This window comes from Sturnus vulgaris, chromosome 23, assembly GCF_052056855.1.
Source record: "Sturnus vulgaris isolate bStuVul1 chromosome 23, bStuVul1.hap1, whole genome shotgun sequence".
Lineage (NCBI taxonomy): Eukaryota > Metazoa > Chordata > Aves > Passeriformes > Sturnidae > Sturnus > Sturnus vulgaris.
The window spans coordinates 5,182,736-5,201,499 of NC_142265.1; the positions used below are offsets into that span (position 1 = coordinate 5,182,736).

Here is an 18,764-nt window from a genome sequence, read left to right on the forward strand (position 1 = left end):
TTCCCAGGGGTCCCACAGCCAGGACCATCCCCTCTCCCCACCCGTGGGGGTCCCACTGCCAGGACCATCCCCTCTCCCCATTCCCAGGGCTCCCACAGCCGGGCCCATCCCCTCTCCCACGAGGCGGGCTCCCTGCCCGTGGGTGCGGTGCGTGCCCCCTCCCCTCCCGTGCCGTGCCGGGCCGTGCCGGGCCCGCCCCCCGCCGGTGCCCCCGCGGAGCCGGGACCGGGCTCGGCAGCACCCCCGCCCCCGGGCCGGCGCCGCCCGGGCAGTGCGCAGGCTCGGCTCGGCTCCGCACACCCCATCATGGCGCTGCGGCGGCCGGAGCTGCTCCGGCTCCTGCTCCTCCTGCCCCTGCTCGGTGAGTACCGCCCGGCAGCGCCCGCACCGCCCCGCACCGCCCAGCGCCGGCTCCGCGGCCGGGCACCGGCGTGCGCTGCCCCCGTCCCGATCCGGTAGAGAGAGAAGGGGGAGGGATGCGGTGTCCCTGTCCCGATCCCGGAGCCGGGAGGGATGCGGTGTTCCCGTCCCGATCCGGGAGAGAGAGAAGGGGGAGGGATGCCGTGTCCCTGTCCCGATCCCGGAGCCGGGAGGGAGGAGGGATGCGGTGTCCCTGTCCCGATCCGGGAGAGAGAGAAGGAGAAGGATTGCGCTGCTCCCGTCCCGATCCTGGAATCAGGAGGGAGGAGGGATGCGCTGCTCCCATCCCGATCCTGGAATCAGGAGGGAGGAGGGATGCGGTGTCCCCGTCCTGATCCCGGAGAGACAGAAGGAGGAGGGATGCGCCGCCCCGGTTGCCATCCCAGGGAAAGGGAGAGATGCGCTGACCGGTCGGGATCCTGGGGCAGGGAGGGAGGAAGGATGCGCTGCCCCCGTCCCCATCCTGGAGTGAGAGAAAGAGGAGAAATCCGCCGCCCCGGTTGTGATCCCAGGGAAAGGGGCAGATGCGCTGCCCCCGTCGCGATCCCGAGGAAGGGCAGGGATGCGCTGTCCCTGTCCCTGTCCCTGTCCCTGTCCCTGTCCCTGTCCCTGTCCCTGTCCCTGTCCCTGTCCCTGCACTGGCAGGGATGCTTTGCCGTGACCCTCGCCCCGGGGAAGGGAGGGGAGGGATGCGCTGGCCGGAGCACGGGGAGATGCGGGGACAGTGCGGGGCAGCCGGCGGGATGGGGGACGGGCCAGCACACGGGGCCGGCTGGCGACAAGGACCCGGCGGATGCTGGAGGGAGCGTGGGACACACACGCACGCACAGGACAGAGGGAAACATCCCAAAACCCAGCTCAGCAAGGAGCGGGTCCAGGGCTGAGGGTGCCAGGAATGTGCAGGCTCGGCAGGCAGGCAGGGCGGACACTAGTGCCTATTCAAGACCAGGCACAGGCGCCTATTGTTCGGGGGGCCCCGCATGAATGTTTGCAGTTTTAATTGCAAAAACATTTGCTAATTCCGCTCAGGAATGAATTTGGGCTCATTTGTTGTCTGGCTATTAATAGGTGGGGGGATGAGGAGGGGGACAGCAGCCGGTGGGCTCGCCTTGTCCTCCCCCCTCTGCCCAGATGGCAGGAGGAGAAGATGGGGTGGAGTGGGGTTAGGCTGACAACCAGCCTACAGCTGAGTACCAAAATACACGGGCTGAGCGTGTACACACTCACCAGTCACTGCTTTGGGTCAACTCAAGGCTGAAGTGAATGGAAATATTTCAAACAGTTTATCTAAGGATGTAAAAACAATCCTCCAGTGACTGCAGAGAACTTGCAGAGTCTCTTTGGGTATCAAATAAAGTGAGATTTGGGCACTTTTTACCCAATCAGTCAGCGGAGGGGTGCGAAGATGACTGTGACACTCATCCCCAACAAGCAGAGGGTTGTCACACGCTCCACGCTCTGCTGTTCACTGCTTTGCTGCGGTTTGGAGCAGAGACAGCTACAGCAACAGGGAGAAATCAGGAGTGCCTGATCCCAGAGCATCACACGGTCTGCCCAGCACTAACTCTGGATTCAGCTGCTCCCTTTGAATGGGAAAAACCACAGACTTGACACGGCTTTCCCTCACAGCAGGGCTGCAAGGTAGAAAGGTGTCCCATTTCCTTCCTGTGTTACATGTGCAGAGCCCAAGTGTCCTGTTGAATCTGGCCTAAAAGATAGGAAGAATGGAAACAAATTCCAGATATTTCTGCCTTTCTTCAGAAACACAATAGTTGCTAAAAGCAGCCAAACCCCACTGGTTTCACACATCTGCCTGAGAAAATTTACTTGGTGAGTGAACCCAGTGGTACCAGGCTTTGCTTTTCATTAAATTCAAAGCCAAAGTGCCTCATCCTGTGTTGATTTCCAGTAATGTTTACATTTGGGGTCATAAGCCCAAAAAAGATTGGGCAGAATGAGGTTGAGAATAAAAAGGTTACTTCCACCATGCCTGACTTGAGTTACTGGGGGCACCCCACTAAAATAGGGTTATGCTGTCAGCAGTACATAAAATTAGACATGTACTGAAGCCTGCAGGGCTGGTGTTGGGTAGTGGGATGGGAGTGTGACTGGAAGGATGTGATTGTGCCAACTGATTACTTGGGGGAGAAAAAGAAAAAAGAGGCATGAAAAGAAGGAGACAAAGCTCACGAGATGCTGAAATCCCAAGTGTGACCTGCTCTGAGCTCTGAGGTGCTGCTGTGACTCCCAAGTGCTGCGAGCTGGGGTTGCCTCCTCCTGTGTGTTGCTGCCAGAACCACTCCTGTTCTTGATCATGGCCTTAAAGCATTGCCATGGAACGGGAGCCAGTGAAGCATGGAGCGTTCAGTGCATTCCCAGCTCCAGGCACTGAAAGCCTCTAAAGATTCTGCACATCAGGGAAATGCCATGGTCATAATTAAAGCAGCAGAAGCTCTCGGCAGTGCTGAGGGAGAGTGGGGCTTACATCAGCTCTACCTCGAGGTCTTTTCTTGCCAGCTTCCCCAGGGAAACAAATATTTGGATTTTGGAGGATTTCACGTGCTGGGCTGAGGGCAGAGCTGTGGAGACCCTCCCAAAACTCTCAAGTATTTCCTGTTGAAAATAGAACATGCTGATACCTTGTAGTCCTTCATAGGGAGATACAGGCAAGTCCCAGGCACATTTCAGTTTTAAAGCTCATTACATTCAAATCTCCTTTTATTTTAATTCTAAGGGCTTGGTAATAGGTTGGATTTTGCAAAAGGCTTTTTAAAATCTATGGAGTAGAAGTTCTCATTTCCTTTTTTTTTTTTTTTTTTAAATATATGAAGTCCATCTGTCCCAGCCACCAACAACTGTTCTGAGTCAGCTGTCAGTGCCAAAAACCACTCAGTGGAAATGTTGATAGCTCTCTTGCAGTGATGATAAGTTGCTTGTTGGTATTTTCTGATGGGAAGTATTTGTAGTATCTCTTTCTTTTCAACAGGCAGTAAAAAACCGGGGCAAACAGCTTTGAGAGCGCTGCCAAAATCAGATGCTTAATAACATCTTCTAAAAAATTCCTAGGAAGGGCTTGGTTTTCCTTTTTGGGTAAGCAGGGTCTGGCATTGCCACCAAAGAGTGGCTGGATGCACATCTCCTTTACAGCTGTTGACAAAGAACGTGACACCAGCACATTCCCTCTTGCCCCGAAAACTTCCGAGAATTTCTTGGTTGCTGAAACACGAGGAGATGCAAAGAGTAGAATGTGTTTGCTTTAGCCCGTGGACTGAGATGTTGTTCTGCTTTGTGAGCTTGGGTTCTTTCAGTGTTTATTTTCCCTGTACAAGTTGAATTCTGGGTCTCTTGGCTTGCAGCAGTTGTTTTTCAATTATCTGTCCACACACGGAGGATTTGCACCAGGGACACGTTCGGAGTTGCCAAAAAATCACCTAAACAAGTAAATAAAGCGGAATGAGCTGCTGCATTTAGCTCCACCAACAAGGACAAAAAGCTGTGGGTGGCCTCCTGCCAGTTTGCCCCTAACTTTAGCCATCTCCAAAGGGCAAAGCAGTGATCAGCCCCCACTCGCTCCTGCTTTCCTTGCAGCTTGCTTGGGTTTTTAGTTAAGTTTCTGTCCCGTATTGGGCTGGCTGCTTGCTCATCCTGTGCCATGAGTGTTTGTGTGTTGAAGCAGAACTGGCCTCCCAGTTGTATATTTAGAGCTAATGCTTCACAGTTGATTGCATCAAGCCCTGATGATCCGGAGAAGGTTCGTGAACTCCTTAGGAGCCAGCCCCAAGTGGTGGGAGGGAGTTAGCAAAGATTTCCACGGGCCAACAGGATCCTGAGTCCTCGAGAGTCCTTGTCTGCACAGCAAGAGCTTGTGTTGCCAACATGCCCCTCAACAAGATAAAACCACTGCTCTGTGCAAGAAAAAAAAGCCGGTGGCCTGCTTGGAAACTGCTGTTTGTGTAAAAGGAGATGAGTTCCAGATATAAAATTAATTAGGATAATTACATTCTCAATCTGGCTTCTCTATCGATGGGAATTTGAGCTGCAGCGTCTTCTCCTGATTGATAAGGGCTGGTTCCTTCCCTCAGAGCCCCCAGGGAGTATCGTGTTTTTGTGAGACAGGATCAAAACCCGGCGGAGCACTGAGCATCACTTGTGTGGAGTGGAGGAGTTCAGGGCGTGTGCAGCCAACCCCAGTCCCTTGCTGAGTCAGGAATGGCCTCAGAGCCAACTAATGGCTTTAATTGCACTAATGAATGTTCTGGACACAGCCTGAAATTTCCCCCAAAGGGCCTGGATTGCTGTTTGGGTGCAGTTCTGGCAATAGCTGTGCTTGGGGCAGAGGAAATACCTGCTGGGTCAGAGCCTCCAACTCCCTGCTGGAAATCAGAGGTTTCACTTTTCAGAAGAATAAATAATAACATAAAAACTGGACTTTTTTTTGGCTGGAAAGCTCAGGTCTTTGTTTGCTTGTGACCTTTCAGAGCACCAACAGGAATAACCTGAGGGGAGAGGTGTTGTTTGGAGAGTTTCTGTTCTTTCTTGTGGGGACTTTCCAAAATAAATCAGGAGTTCATGGAGTCCATTCCTTGGGTTCACCAGAACGCTGGGCTCAGGGATAATCAACTCCTCACAAACTCCTGCTTCTCATTTCAGAGACCAGGCAGCTTCCTTGGGGGATAAATGTTGAGGGAGGTGTATTTTAAAGATATTTCCTGCTCAGGGACAGCCAGCTGAGGTCCTGCTCTCCCTTTGATGGCCTTGCTGCCACTCTGAGGAGGCTTTGTGTGACTCCTGGGCAGGACTTCAGCTGTCCAGCACAGGGAGGGCAGCAGCAGGACAGCTGCAAATGGAGCTGGGGTCCTGTTCTTCAGAGCTACATCCTCAGCCAGGCCTTCAAATGTCTTAGGAAAAAAACCCCAATATGCAAAAAGTGTGGTTTGGAGAGGGAGCTCCTCTGCAGTTCTTCAGTGTCTTGTCGAAGGTGCTTCTCTGCTGTGAAGGGGATTGGAAGAAATTGCTTTAGGTGTTTGTTCCAAACCAGAAAACAGGCAGGGAAAAGAGCAGCAGAGGCAGGAGCAAAATTTATAAATGTGAGTTGACAAAAAAAACCCCCAACAAAACAAAACAAAAAAACCCAAACAAAAATAAAACCAAAAAAACCAAACAAAAAAGAAAAAAAAAAAAAAAAAAACCAACCAAAAAACAAAACAAAACAAAACAAAACAAAACAAAAAAAAAAAAACCAAAAAAAAAAACCCGAAAAATAAAAATCCCAACCCCCCAAAAAAAACCAAACCAAAAAACCCCAAAACAACAAATATTTTGGAAATGTCTCCAGCTCCTGAGAGCACAGTTGGGTCAGATTCCCATGAACTCACCTGTAAAATGCTGAGACTGTCAGATGAGAGCCCAGTCAGCTCTGGGCTGGCACTGGATAATCAAAGAGAAACGAAGCCACACACGTGTTGTAACCTGACAGCCCACAGGTACTTCAGATAAACTCGAAAAATTAATGGGAATTGTTCTGTCATGCAGGAATTGCTTGTCAGTATAAATAATCCCAGGTATTGGGCTCTGTGGTGCCCCTCAAGGGCTGGAGCACAGGGCTTAAGACTCTGTTACAAAGGGAAATGAAGGTTTTTCAGGGCACCAATAGATGAAGTAGATGAAATTAAATTGTGTTCAGATAATGCTTAGGGTTTTCTTTTTTTGTTGTTGTTTTCTTTTTTTTTTTTTTTTAAGTCATAAATCCCAGGGATTTCAGAGTTGAAGCCAGAACACTCTCTAACCTACTCCCTTCAATGTACCTGATTATTTACAACACAAATGTGAGATCAGCGGGTTTTTTAAGAGTCCTTTTAATTCCTTTGGGCACAGCTGGCTCATTTGAAGACACTGAGCTTTAAAATTGCAGCATGCCAGGGACTTATTCTATCCTTGGCATGTGGCTAAAAGGCAGCAGTGGACAATGTTCAGCAGTATTTTGAGATTTTTAATCACGCTATTAAAAATATATTTTTATGGTGGCCTAGGTAAGATTTTCTGCTGAGCTGGAGAAATCCACTGAAATCTAAGGGGATTTGTTCCTATTACTAGGCTGGGTTTCTAATGCCCATGACCTCCTCTGAAAATCCCTGCCTTAATAAACTTTGGGCAATTTCTTATATAAGTGGCCAGTATTTGACAGGGAGGACGTAAATAGGGACACTTTTAGGCTTTGATTTGAAGGGTGGGAGTAAAATACTTCTGAAATTTCATGTCTGTTGAAAGCACCTGACTTGCCAGCTCTCTCCCCTTGAGAAATCTAATTAAGGTGCCATTTTTGACACTCGGTGTATCTCAAGATGTCCAACCATGAGGTCCTTTAGGGGTTGCTGAAGGAGCCCATGAAAATCCCACGTATCCAGGGGAAGTCAGGAATTGTGTTTCATTAGCAACATGGAATAAGGCTGGCAAGCAAGGTCATGGAGGAGAGCTCTTTTGAGAGCCAGGTTTACCTTTTAGCAGAGAGACAGAGCTCTGCTCTTGCTTTTTATTCCCACTAGAAAGGTTCCTGCCACTTTTCATCCCTCCAGGGAGGTTGTGTCTGCTCTGAGACCTCGAGTGGAGGTGGCTGCACAGCAGAGAACTTAATGATTTTGTCTGTGTATAAATGTACAAGATCTTTCAGCCCCCAAATCACCCGTGGAGACAGCATTTTTTTGTTTTGCCAGGATGTTATCCTTGGAAAACACAGGTTTGATGGATGTTGCTGCTGTTACCTGCATTACAGAACAGCTTCTGCACATGCTGTTTGCTGGGGGCTGACAAAAAAAAAAAAAAAAAAAAAAAAAAAAAAAGATGAAGAAAAAGCAAAAACGTTCCCAACTTGTGTCCTCGCTCACTGGAAGCTCCCCAAAAGATGAATTCATGGTTCTCAGGCTGCCATAAAGATGAGGGGCGTTCCTGGGGCTGTGGGATGATAACTGGCTGTGTCCACAGCAGCTTTTCCCATGTACCCCAGGGTCCATTAAGGAGATTGCTGCCTGCTAATGGACTTCCTCCTGAGCCTCTGGCTGCTGACACTCTCCTCAATGATTTCCGGCAGCTCACACGGCAGGGAAGGTGTTGCAAAGTCCTGCAGCTCTTGCTGCTTCTGTAAAATCACTTTTATCCCCTCAAAGGGAACTCATCAACAGCTATTTTTAATACGCACTTTAATCTTTGCTTTAATCTTTTTCTTCCGTATTGATCTTCAGCAAAAGCATGAAGATAAATATTTCTTTATGACCACCACGTTGTTTGGAGCTGGTTATTTTTAGAGCCTGGAAAACATCCGCTCTGTGCTGGGGAGGTCCTGGGCATCTTGGAAAGGGAAGTCCCAGCTCTGTGCTCTGGATCTCTGGATTTAGTCTTGCCTTCCCCAGCCTGTGGGAGCCCTTGGAAGAAGGGGTTGTTGGGGTGTTTAGGCACCAGCAAAGTGGAAGGAGTGCTGCACCCCCTGTTAGTGTGATTGCTCCGTGCTTTGCTCTTGGCATTGGAGACACGAGCCATGGAACAGGTTGGCTTCACCCACCACACATCTCCTTGTTGATCTAGAGGCTCCTACAGCACACACATGAGGTGCTGGTTTCCCTCCCTCTTCGCTTTCAGCTGCTCTGCTGAGGCTGCATGTAGTGTATATGGATGGGGCTGATTTCTCAGGGAGGCGATGCTTTATCTCCTTCAGAGCTGATGGAGCTGCCTTTGAACTGGCAGAGTGCCTTGTAATCGCCTACTGAGCCTCGTGGGCTCTCCCTCAAGCAGAACTGGCTGTTTGAGTTGGTAAACATCCTTCTGGAGCTGGTGTTTTCCCTTCATTTTGGCCAGTTTTCAGCATCCCATAAATCTCAGGGCAGCACGGAGCTCTGCCTGCAGGAGCTGCCTTGTGTGTGCTGAGGGGAGCTCACACCAGGTACCAGCCCCTCTCTGCTGCCTTCAGAAATGCTCTGGTGGGGCTGGCCAGCACACAGCTGTCCTGTCCCCCACAGCAGGACAAGATGAACCCTTTGAAGTCCGTGCTGGGGCTGGCAGCAGCTCCTGAGACACCCCGGTACCCCCCTCTCCCACTGCCAGCTGCTCCTCAGGTTCTGCAAGCCAACAGCTGAGCTGTGATCAGGGCTGATCGTCCTGCAGGGCTGGGGCTTTGCCAGGGGCCAGAGGGGTTTTCAGATTCCAGTTTATTCCAGAGCATGGCAGGATTTGAGGGCTCTTTCCCCACATCCCAGGGCGTGATCATCACCCACCAGCATCCCGCTGCTGGTCCACAATAGGGATTGTTCTCCCTGCCTGGGCAGGCTCCTGGTGTTCTGCTGCAGGCTCCTTGATCCTCCTCTTTCTGCAAATATTTGGAACAGATCCTGTTTGGCTATTTTGACAGTTTGAGTCAGCTATTAAATGACAAAAGCAAGCTGGACCCAGGTTCACCGTGGTTACAAGCAGCTCTACAAAGAGGGGAGCTGAGGGTCAAATTCAGACATGGGGCTGTGTGGGAGAGGTCCTGGCCTTGAGGCTTAGTTCTGGAGCAGGGTTGGATGCAGCAGCTCTGCCTGCAGCGTGCCAGGAGATCCCTAACCTTTGCTGGCTGTGACACTGTGCAGCTCGAGGAGAGCGTGGTTTTGGAGTGACAAATATGGCACAGTCCTGGCTGCTTCCATGTTTCCCAAGAGCTTTTCAATTCCTGGCTCGTCTTCGGTCACTTCTGAGGCACACACGCCTTAAGTTTCACATCTGTCACTCAGCTCCTGGACATGAGGCAAAGACTCGCTTGGCTATAAAGGCTTTCCTCCCTCCCGAGTTTCCTCTTGGTATCTCTGTCCCTCATTGAGAAGCAGTAGCTCCATCAAAGAAATGCAGGGAAGCCCATTTGAAGAATTTACAGCTGCTTCCCCAGGCTTGAGTGTCCTGCTCTTTAAGAGCAAGCTTTTAAGCATGTTCTTAAGTGGGCAGATAAGTGGTGTTAGGATCCTTTCATCTTCTGGCTCAGAGCAGGCTGGAGATAACTGATATGGGGATGACAGCAAGGAAGATGCATAGGCACCTTTGGATTTAATTCCTGCTTTGCAAGGCAGTCTTTAAAGCACATCTTGGGTGGGAACAGAGGCTGGTAAAATAAAGCTGGGCCTTCCCTTCTCAGCATATGTCTTTTCCTCATGTGTGTGAGGCAGATCCTCTGTGTGTGCCAGCAGAGCCAGCACAGACTGAGCCGGGTTCTCCATTTCTGAGCCCTCCTTCTGCTGCTGACATTCGAGGGACTTGGCTGGGCTTGTCTCTAGACGCTGTTTCGGCTGGTGATTTCATTTGCACATTTCTCTTTTTTTTTTTTTTTTTTTAAGCAGTCTTTTGCACATTTGAGCTGTGCTTTAAACACAGCAGCCCTGCACGTGATGGGCTGGGATTGCATTCCTGTGCCAGGGGCTGAGACAGCACCCTCAGCCTCACATCATGTGGGTGGGAGTCTCCAGACCCCTCCTGAACAGACTCTGCATTCAGCTCCAGAATTCCTGCCTTAGCCCCTCGTCTGCTGCCTGAAACAGGTGGCAAGCACATGCCCGTGAGGGTCTGTGCTGGGGGTGGCCTTTGAGGTCAGCTGTGTCCAGCCCACATTCCTGCTACGTCCCCCTGCCTCACCTTCTGGCCCAGCTGGCTCTGGGCCACCCAGCCCAGAGGTTTGTGGCCACGTCCATGTGCTGCTTGTGGCAAACAAACCACTTGAGAGTGGGGTGTTGATGGGCCAAGCCTGCCCCAGCCTGCTGCCTTGCTCCTCGGAGGGAATGGGGGAAAAGCAGCTGGGGCAGAACGTGTCAGATGCTGAGCAGCAGCTCAGGGCACACACACTGCATGCCACACGTCCTGGGGATGGCACCTGTGCAGCTCCAGAGGCTGCTCCACTGCAGGACATTGCACAGGCTCTGCTGGGAGCAGTGGAGCTGGCGAGCTCCTGGCCATGCCAGTCCTAGAGGTAAAAGTGGAGCTGTGTGAGCCAGGGAGTTCCTTGGCAGGGTTTTGGCACAGTTTGCAGGTGAGCACGATCCAGAGGAGGCAGTGCCCTGAGAAGCCCAGATCCAGGTGCTGCTGTTGATTTTCCAAATGCCTCCTCCTGTTGTGTTATCAGGGACATCTGCATGCTTCCAGATCTCTCACAGACAAGGCTACAAACCTTCCCACAGCAAGCCCCATGTCTCTGCCCCTCAGGCTCTCTCTGGGGAGCTGCTGCAGCTGGGCAGGGCTGGCTCTGCCATCCTGGACTTGCATCCCAGCCCCAAGTGAGAGCAGAGGCTGCAGCTTCCTCTGGGATCAGCCCCCAGTGCCTCTGCACCTCGCTGTTACTCAGCACTTTTCCCTGACAGGGAATTAAGTAGGATTTCTAGGTCATTGTGGGGCTGTCAGGAGGAATCGTCTCCTGTAGACCTCATTATCAAGGCTCTTTCTGCAATGCCAGACTTCAGAACAATTGCAGCCTGGTTCCCTAAACACTGACTAATGAGACAGAGCTGTTAGCAGCAGTTTGCTAAATAAAGGCTGTTTCTGCCTGAGACAGAATAAAGCCAGACAGGATTTTCGTAGCTGTCTCTCACACAGAAGGTATTTCAAAGGACCCTGATTAAAATAATGAGATAGATGTTGCTCTCGTGGTGGCTGCATGGGGTCAGTGCTCGATGCCAGTGCCAGGTGCTTCCCCACAGCAGAGACTTCAACTAATTTGTGCTCAAGAAACCTGAAATTCTCTTCTTGTTTCAAGGTATCCTGAGTATCTGCCTGAGCTCCTGTGCCTTTGTCCTGCTGTGACAGTGACTTGGTGGGCGAGCTGGGTGTTGACCTCCCTTTCCTTGGGTGCCACAGGAAGAGATTCTGTGATCCCCAGCTCGTAGCAAAGCTTGCCCAGCATTCACACACGTGGCTTTGGGAAGGCAAGGGGTCCAGCAGCTGAGCAGAAGGGACAAGTGTGACAAGTGTGTGGCAGCTTTTGAGAGGAGCTGGGGGGTTGCAGCCTGCCCAGAGGAGACAGGTGAGATCTCAGCTTGTATCTGGGTGCTGAGCAGAAGGCATGCAGCCCCCACCTGGGTAGTGGGAAGCCAGGTGACTTCTGTTGATGTGCTTGCAATGAGATTTTTCATCCTCCCTCTTTTCCTGTTGTCAGAAGGGCCTGGATTAAAGATAAACTCCAGAGCATGATGGGATGAGTCCCTGCCTCTGGCTGGAGCAAGCATAGGAGGGCTGGGGAATATTACCTGGCCAGTTTGCAGTTTTGTTTGAAGAGGTGCTTTGATGTGGCAGTGAGAGTCCATGGAAGGTAAACGGTGTCTAGACAGGTTTTTCTCACTCTCTGTTGTTATCTCTGAAGCAGCAGGAATGGTGCCAAACAGGCTGAATGGCTCCAGAAGCAGAGCTATTTCTAGAAAGATGGAGGATGGTTCTTCAGGAGCATCCAAGACAACTCTCACCAGAACTGTGGTTGAACCTCTTGCAGGTGGAACCTGGATCACTTAATTACAGGTAGATGCTCCTAAGAGCGAGCAAGAGAGGTCCAGGAGGTGGCCAGTGTGTTTCCAGTGAGCTGGCATGGCAGAGAGGTCCAGGAGAGGTCCATTGGCCAGTGCTGTGACCGGCAGGTTGGGAATCCAGGACGATCCAGTGGATTTTGGCAGCAGCAGAGTGCTGAGAGAAGGCTCCCTTGGTCTGGCTAACTGGAGAATGGCAGGACTTGCCCAGCAGAGCTGGCCTGGGTGCCCAGTGACTGCTGCAGAGGTGGGTGTGTGGCTGTGGGAGGGAAGGGGAAGGCAGGCTGGGATCTGGAGAGACTTGTGGCTGGCTGGCAAGCGCTGCTCTCAGCGCTGTCTCTGATATGCCATCTCCCCGGGCTGTTTGGGAGGGGAAGTGGAGACTGGATTCAAATGCCTATTGTCTGTCCTTCAGCTGGGAGCAGAGCCAGGAGAGAGAGAGAGGTGCTGGCAGCATCTGATACAGGGGCAGATGCGAGGGGAAGCACAGTCATCCGTGAAACGCTGGCACTGGGATTTTCAAAGGAGCCTCAAAGGTTAAGTGCCATGTGCTGGAATGCATTCACGAAGGTCAGGAGAGAAATCTGGGGCTCCTGGGATTCCTGCAGGGCTGGGGGAAGCTTTTTGCAGGCAGCTCTTGCCACAGCATCTGTGCTGCTGCCCTGGCCCCGGTTGTTTCAGCGTGGCCGTGAGGAGAGCAAAGCGACGCTGTGCCAGGTTTGGTGTCACCTGGGAAGCCTTGGAGGAGCACAGGTGAGCTCAGCCTGGCTCCCCTCTCCTGCAGGCAGCTGCCAGGTTCTGTGAGCTGAGCATTTCCTGACCTCTCCCCCTGCCAGAGCCGGGCTCGACCACAGGTTTTGAGCAGAACTGGAAACTTGGCACAGAGGCACGGAGCAGCCAAGAGCCCAGCTTGCTCCTCTGTGTCAGGGCTGGCTTCTGTGCTGCTGTGGGGAGTGCAAATATGCTCCCAATCTGTTTGCTTCACTGACATGACTCCAAGACACACAGGGAACAGATACACTGACCAAGAAGGGGCCATTGTTACAGGGACCTGCCTGACTGTGGCTGTGCTGTGCTTCATCCCCAGCATCCACAGAGCTCAGTCCTCCCGGGTCCCCCAGCCTGAGCTGCACATTTGCACAGACAAATCAGGGGTTTGCTCCTGCTTTGCTCAATTTGTCCATCCGTGTGCCCTGATGCGGCCTTTTGATTTCCATGCTGATCTCTGGCAGGCAGGTATTAAATCAAGCTGTAGATAAAAAGGAGTTACAGGCGTTGCCTCCCTGAGAAGCCCAGACATCCAGTGACACATTGCTAATTGCAGCCAGGCAGGCAGATAGCAGTGCTGGAGGCTGAGCAGCCAGGAGCCAGCCACTGATGGGCTGATGGACAGCTTGGGGTTTTGGCCAAGGCAGAATGAAGGCCCCAAGAAAAGCAGAGAAGAGGAAGGGAGTTACCTCACTTGTTTCCAGCAGGGTTGTCCTCTGAGAGGTATTTCCTTGAGCTTTATAGAGTCCGAATTTAGTCGCAACTTTTATGAACAATAAAGGCTTCCATGGCTTCCCTTGGAGGAACTGGAACGAATCCAAATAGATTTTAATCCTGAGAAGCAGATCCTGATATTTATGTCAGCCTAATCATTTCTTTCGATCTCCTTCCCACCTTTTTTGCCATTCATGCTGCTAAAGCCTCTAGGCAAGTTACCAAATCCAGTCTACCCCTTTTAGCTGTTTCTGACTTTGTAGCCTGCCCTGGCTTTTTGAGGGCATTTAACATACCTGCCCCGGGCTGGGCTGGGGACTGTCCCCATGCCTCAGGAGAGAGCTGGCAGAGTGGCACACCAAGCCCAGAGATGGCAGGACAGTGGCACAGAGCTGAGCTGAGCCAGGGACCAGCATGTCCTGCTGGGCCCGTGTGTCCCTGGGAAAAGGGCTCTGACCAGCACTCAACTGGGAGCATTCAGCTGAGAAAATTCTCTGCTAAAAATAGCAGCAGATGATGTTTAAGGAGAAAAACAAGTCAGGGTCTGGGAGAAGTTAGTTCCCAGATATGTGGCTAATTCAACTCCCCCGGGACAAGTAATCTTTTAACCCCTCCGTGCCAAGGCTCGTTTCTGCTCTATTAAACAGACTTGCCCTGGTCAGGAATCCAGGCTGGGCTGAGCCAGGATGGGTTTTGTCCTCTTTGCTCTGACACTGCATTTCTCCCTTCCCTCTCCCCCTGCTCATTTACACTGGCATCTTCCTAATAGCTCTGTGTGTCACGCTTTTCATCTTTATCTGTCTGTGACTTCACTTGGGCTCCCTTTAATTCCCCGGTGCGCTTCCTAAGAAAATAATCTCCCCTGAACCCTGCGGCGCTTCTCCCGTGCAGGTTGGCAGCCTGTGCTTGCTCGGGCTGATGTTAACAAGGGAACTCTTTCCAGATCTGCTGCTGTGATCCAGGGCTGCCCCTAAAATCACATCTCTGGGCCTGCACATGGCTCTCTGAGTGCTTTTCCCCCCGTTGTGGGGCTGCATCCTTTGTTCTGACGGATCCGCTGCAAAGCTTCAAAGCTGCCTGGCGGAGGCCAGCCCCACCTCTCCTGCTGGAATGACGGCAGTGGGATCACTGAGAGCTCTTGGTCTGCTCTCAGGCAGCTGGGGATGTTCCCTGGGTGCCTGCAGCCAGGCTCCTGCAGCGTTCATTTGTTCGTGTTTCGTGCGGCGCGTTAGCGAGACAATTGCGGTTTGTACCCGGGGCTAGAATTATACTCACGCGGAGGAAAAAGGCAAAAATCACACTGTAAAATTGGAGGAAATGTTCTTAAAACGAGAGCTGCTTTCAGTCTTGTCATAAATGATTTCTCTGTGTGCTTGCTCACGCCCTCTCCTGTTCCCTTCTCCAGCCTACTCCCGGCTCTTGGCTCTGATGACTGCTGCTCTCTTCCCAACTCCCATTTTCCACGGAAAGATGACATGGTTGGTCTTCAATAAGCAGAACCTCGGATCCCTGTTTTGCTAGTCAAGCTCTAGGCTGGAGGAGAAGGGAGGATCAGGAGATTAGAGTCACAGACAGAGGAATAGAGGATTATAGGCTAAACCCCTGCAAGTCTCTGTATTGATGGTTGGGACACAGCCAGACACTAAGGAGCACTGCAAAGCCTGGTGCTGATAGCATATCCGCTTATTTCCTGTCTTTGCATTGCAGGCAGCTTCTGAGATGTGTGTCCTCATCAAAAGCCAGGGTCAGGCAGGTACCGAGCATCCCAGCTCCCAGGGAAGTCAAATACCTGCTGAGATCAAGTCTGTGCCTCGGCTGGCGCTCAGCCTGGAAAACGTCACCGTGCCTTCTGAGATTCTCAGCAATCCTTGAGTCAAATTCCCACACGAGCCAAAAATAAAGGAACTTGCCCCTTTTCCCATTGCAGTTCATTCCCTCTCTCTGACACTGGCCGTAGATCCCTGTCACGTCTCCTGACCCCACTGTGTCCTGGATTTCATCCCTCAGCACCTGTCTGCTGCCAGGAGAGTCCTGCTGGGAGGAAGGGAGAGGACAGCAGGAACACCATTGCCCTGGCTCTTGTGATAGTTATCTGCTGGTTCCCTCCCACTTTGCACTAATTTGGTACCAGCATCTGCCACTTTGGGGAGGAAGGGGACGTGCTGAAGTGAGATGGAACGTAGGATGTGCCTGCATGGCAGTTCCTAGGCTGGGGAAACAATGGGAGGCAAGTGGGAATAGGCAGGAAGGGTTGGTTTCAAATCTGCCCTGTGCAAAAGTTGCCACTGCTCTTCAGTGCCCGCCATCTTAGTCCCTGGGGTTTGCTGCTGCAAGGCATTCTCATCTGGTAAGCAGGTCACAGAGTGGCATATCCCCTCCTGCCTGAGATAGTGTGTGCCTTTGCTCTTACTGTGATTTCCATTCCTCTTTTTTTTTCCTCCAGTGAACTGGAACTGTTTGTCCTTACTGAGTTACAGGGGACACTGAATGTGGAGGGGCTGAGGCTCAGATGAGAAGGGTGCAGCACCTGGGCAGATGGAAATGATGGGGGGGAAACACTGCACAGGAGACCCTCATCTTCCTCAGGGTTCCAGGGGCCTGGCCAGCTGCATCCCTGGGGTTTTCATGCCCTAAAGCAGAGGTGGGAGATGAGCTGCCCTCCTGGGATCCCCTCATGGCCCATTTTTTGCATTGATTTCCCTGGTGTTGGCTGCAAGCCAGCACAGTTTGAAGGTGTAATTAGGCTGCCTATTTGTTAATGAAAATGGCAAGACCAGCACTGAGCACATCCTGGCTGGTTTGATGCATTCCTGGCCAAGTGATCTGGATTTCTCCCGTTTTTTGGGGTTTTTTTGCCAAAACCTTGGTGACGCTGTAAGGAGAAGCTCTCCTGCCTCAGAACCACACAGCAAGGCCACCTGCCTCTGTTTTTCCCTCCTGGAGACTCAGCCTAACACTGGAAGCCCAAAGCATCTGTGTGAGGGGCTTGACCCAGAGGACAGCAGCAAAGCAAAGAAGTGTTCTGGGCAGGACTTAATCCCCTGGCAGAAGCTCCATGCCCTATTCCCTGTTGCTCACACGAGGGAAATAAGGCTTCCAGTTCAGCCTCAGGTTTGTTGGGAAGGAAGAAGCAATTCAGGAATGCAGTGAATGGCAATAACAGCTTTCCTGTTGATGTTTCCTTTCTGTTCCCCCTCTAGTACCCTCCATCCCTGATTTTGAGGGGCAAATTCCAACTCTTTCCATTTTCCCTCTGAGCTGAAGTTGGCCTGAAGTATATTCCAGAAAGAGATGCAGTTTGACATGCTGGAAACTCTCGAGCCCTTACTGCTTCCATCCTAATCTCTTTTAAGTATTGGGTATTAGTCATCCACACAAATATTGCTTCCTTCCCCACTCACACGTACAGTCAGTCCTTTCCAGGAGAAGAGCCAGAGCCCAGGGGATGAGCTTGGGAAAACAGCAGAGCTGGGCCCAGATCAGGCCCAGATTAAGATGTTGGGCAAGGCTTGTACAGCCACATCTGCAGGGTATTAAATGGAGTATAAATGTATAAAAGTATAAATTCTTTTCCTTGATGGCAGCAGCGTGAGGGTCCCTTTGTGGGGCTGGTCCCTCCAGCCACCTCTGTTGGGACAGAGAAAACTCTGTTTTAATGAAATGGGGTCATTTCTATGAAGGTGCAGATCTGCAGGACCTTAACATCTCATCTGTAGCCACGCTGCAATGCCACAGCAGGCAAAGGTTGTGAAACTCTGAGCTGCTGAAGCCTTGATCAGATGGTGATTTGAGACAGTCTGTCTGCAGCTGCAGCCCAGTGTGATGAAACCAGGCTTGGGGAAACCATCAGAAAGTTCTGTGTGGTCTTCCCAGACAACACCTACGCTTCCCTGCCTGCCTGGGAGACAGCAGGAATGTTTGGCTGCAGAAGGAGCTGCTTTGCAGAGAGGATTTTGACCTAAGAGGGTTCCATATTTCCTTGAGAGCAACCTGTTCCACTCCTCAGGGTGCTTTGCTTTGCTGTCTGGTTAGCAGGTAGAACAGTAAATCTTCCTGTCCAAAAGGAAAGGAAAAAAAGAAAAAAAGAAAAAGAGGAAAAGAAGGGGGAGGAAAGAAAAAACTAGAAAAAGAAAAGGAAGAAAAAAGTCTGTGTGCGTGGCCTGGATGCTAATGAGCCCTCTCTGCAGCAAATGCAGTCAGGTCTTTAAGGTCCCAGTTTAAGTCAGGAGATTTAAATCAGGAGATTTAAACAGGTTAAGATTTTGTTCCAGAACTGCACGTACCGTGTTTGAAGTCAGGCATCTCCTCACCTTCTGTACTGGTGAGCAGGAAGAGAGTGAATTAAGGTCAAAATCCCGAGTTCTTACACCTTCAGGTGAATGCAGACACCCAGTGGTGTTCCACACAGCTTCATCCTGTGGGGTCCTGCTGCTGCTGGGACCACCAGGGACCCCCTCGTGGTCAGCATTTCACAAGAGAGTGCCACGAGTGAGCTCCCTGAGAGAGGAGGAAAGCAAAGCCCAGAGCTGCGTGGATGCCAGACTGCTCTGTAAGGCTGCTGTGCCTTCTGTGGGTTAATTCTGCCTCGTGTTCCCTGCCCATCTCTGGGCACATCCCTGGGCACATCTCTGTCAGGAGGTGTCTGTCAGAGGGCTGGCACCCTTTTAGAGGAGCAGGACAAGCCATGCATCTTAAAATAAGTCATGCTGGTTTATGATAGCTGGTAAAAATAAAGCCTTACTCGCACAAGCAGCTATAACAGCACAGAGGATTTACGACTGAGTGGGTTTTTTCCAGGGTGGGATGGCCACAGTCTGGTGATGGCCTTTTTATAACTGTTATCAGCTCCCACACAGACCAGGTCCATCTGTTACTTAATTTGAACGGAGACACTCCTAAGCTTTTGTTCACTAATCTCTCGCTGCACATCTACATTGTTCTCCGGCAGGGCAGCCCACCCCGGAGTCAAGGCTGAGCTCGGGGAGGTGCCACGGAAAAATGGAATAAAAAGGGCACACGGCTCGCTGGGGTCATGGGCAAACACAGCCCATCCACCTGCCTGCTCCCTCCTGTCAGCTCCAAGGGGCTTTCAGCCTGGCACTTAGGGGCCAGAGCAAGCACACCACCATTTCCCTGGGCTGGAGGAAAGGAGAGCAAGTTAAGACTGAGTGCTACAAAACATTTATTCACCCTTTATAAATCCAGTCTTTATCTGTCACAAGTACATTTGCTATTCCTGAAGTTCCACACAGAGAGGGTTGGGCAAAGAAAGCCCAAAAAACTTCACCAAACAGTACCCAGGACACTGTGGTCTCTCATTCCTGTGCCACGCTGTGTTGTCTGTCC

The 18,764-nt window shown here is 51.5% G+C and overlaps 1 protein-coding gene across 1 annotated transcript in view; it reads left to right on the top strand.

The window, feature by feature from the left end:
• Positions 1–257: 257 nt before the first annotated feature.
• JAM3 (junctional adhesion molecule 3) overlaps positions 258–18,764 on the top strand; it is a 30,897-nt gene continuing 12,390 nt past the window's right edge. Inside the window, exon 1 of the mRNA XM_014883596.2 lies at positions 258–361. Within this exon, the coding sequence (XP_014739082.1) occupies positions 307–361 (55 nt within the window). The 5' untranslated portion in view covers positions 258–306. The remainder of the gene's footprint in view (positions 362–18,764) is intronic.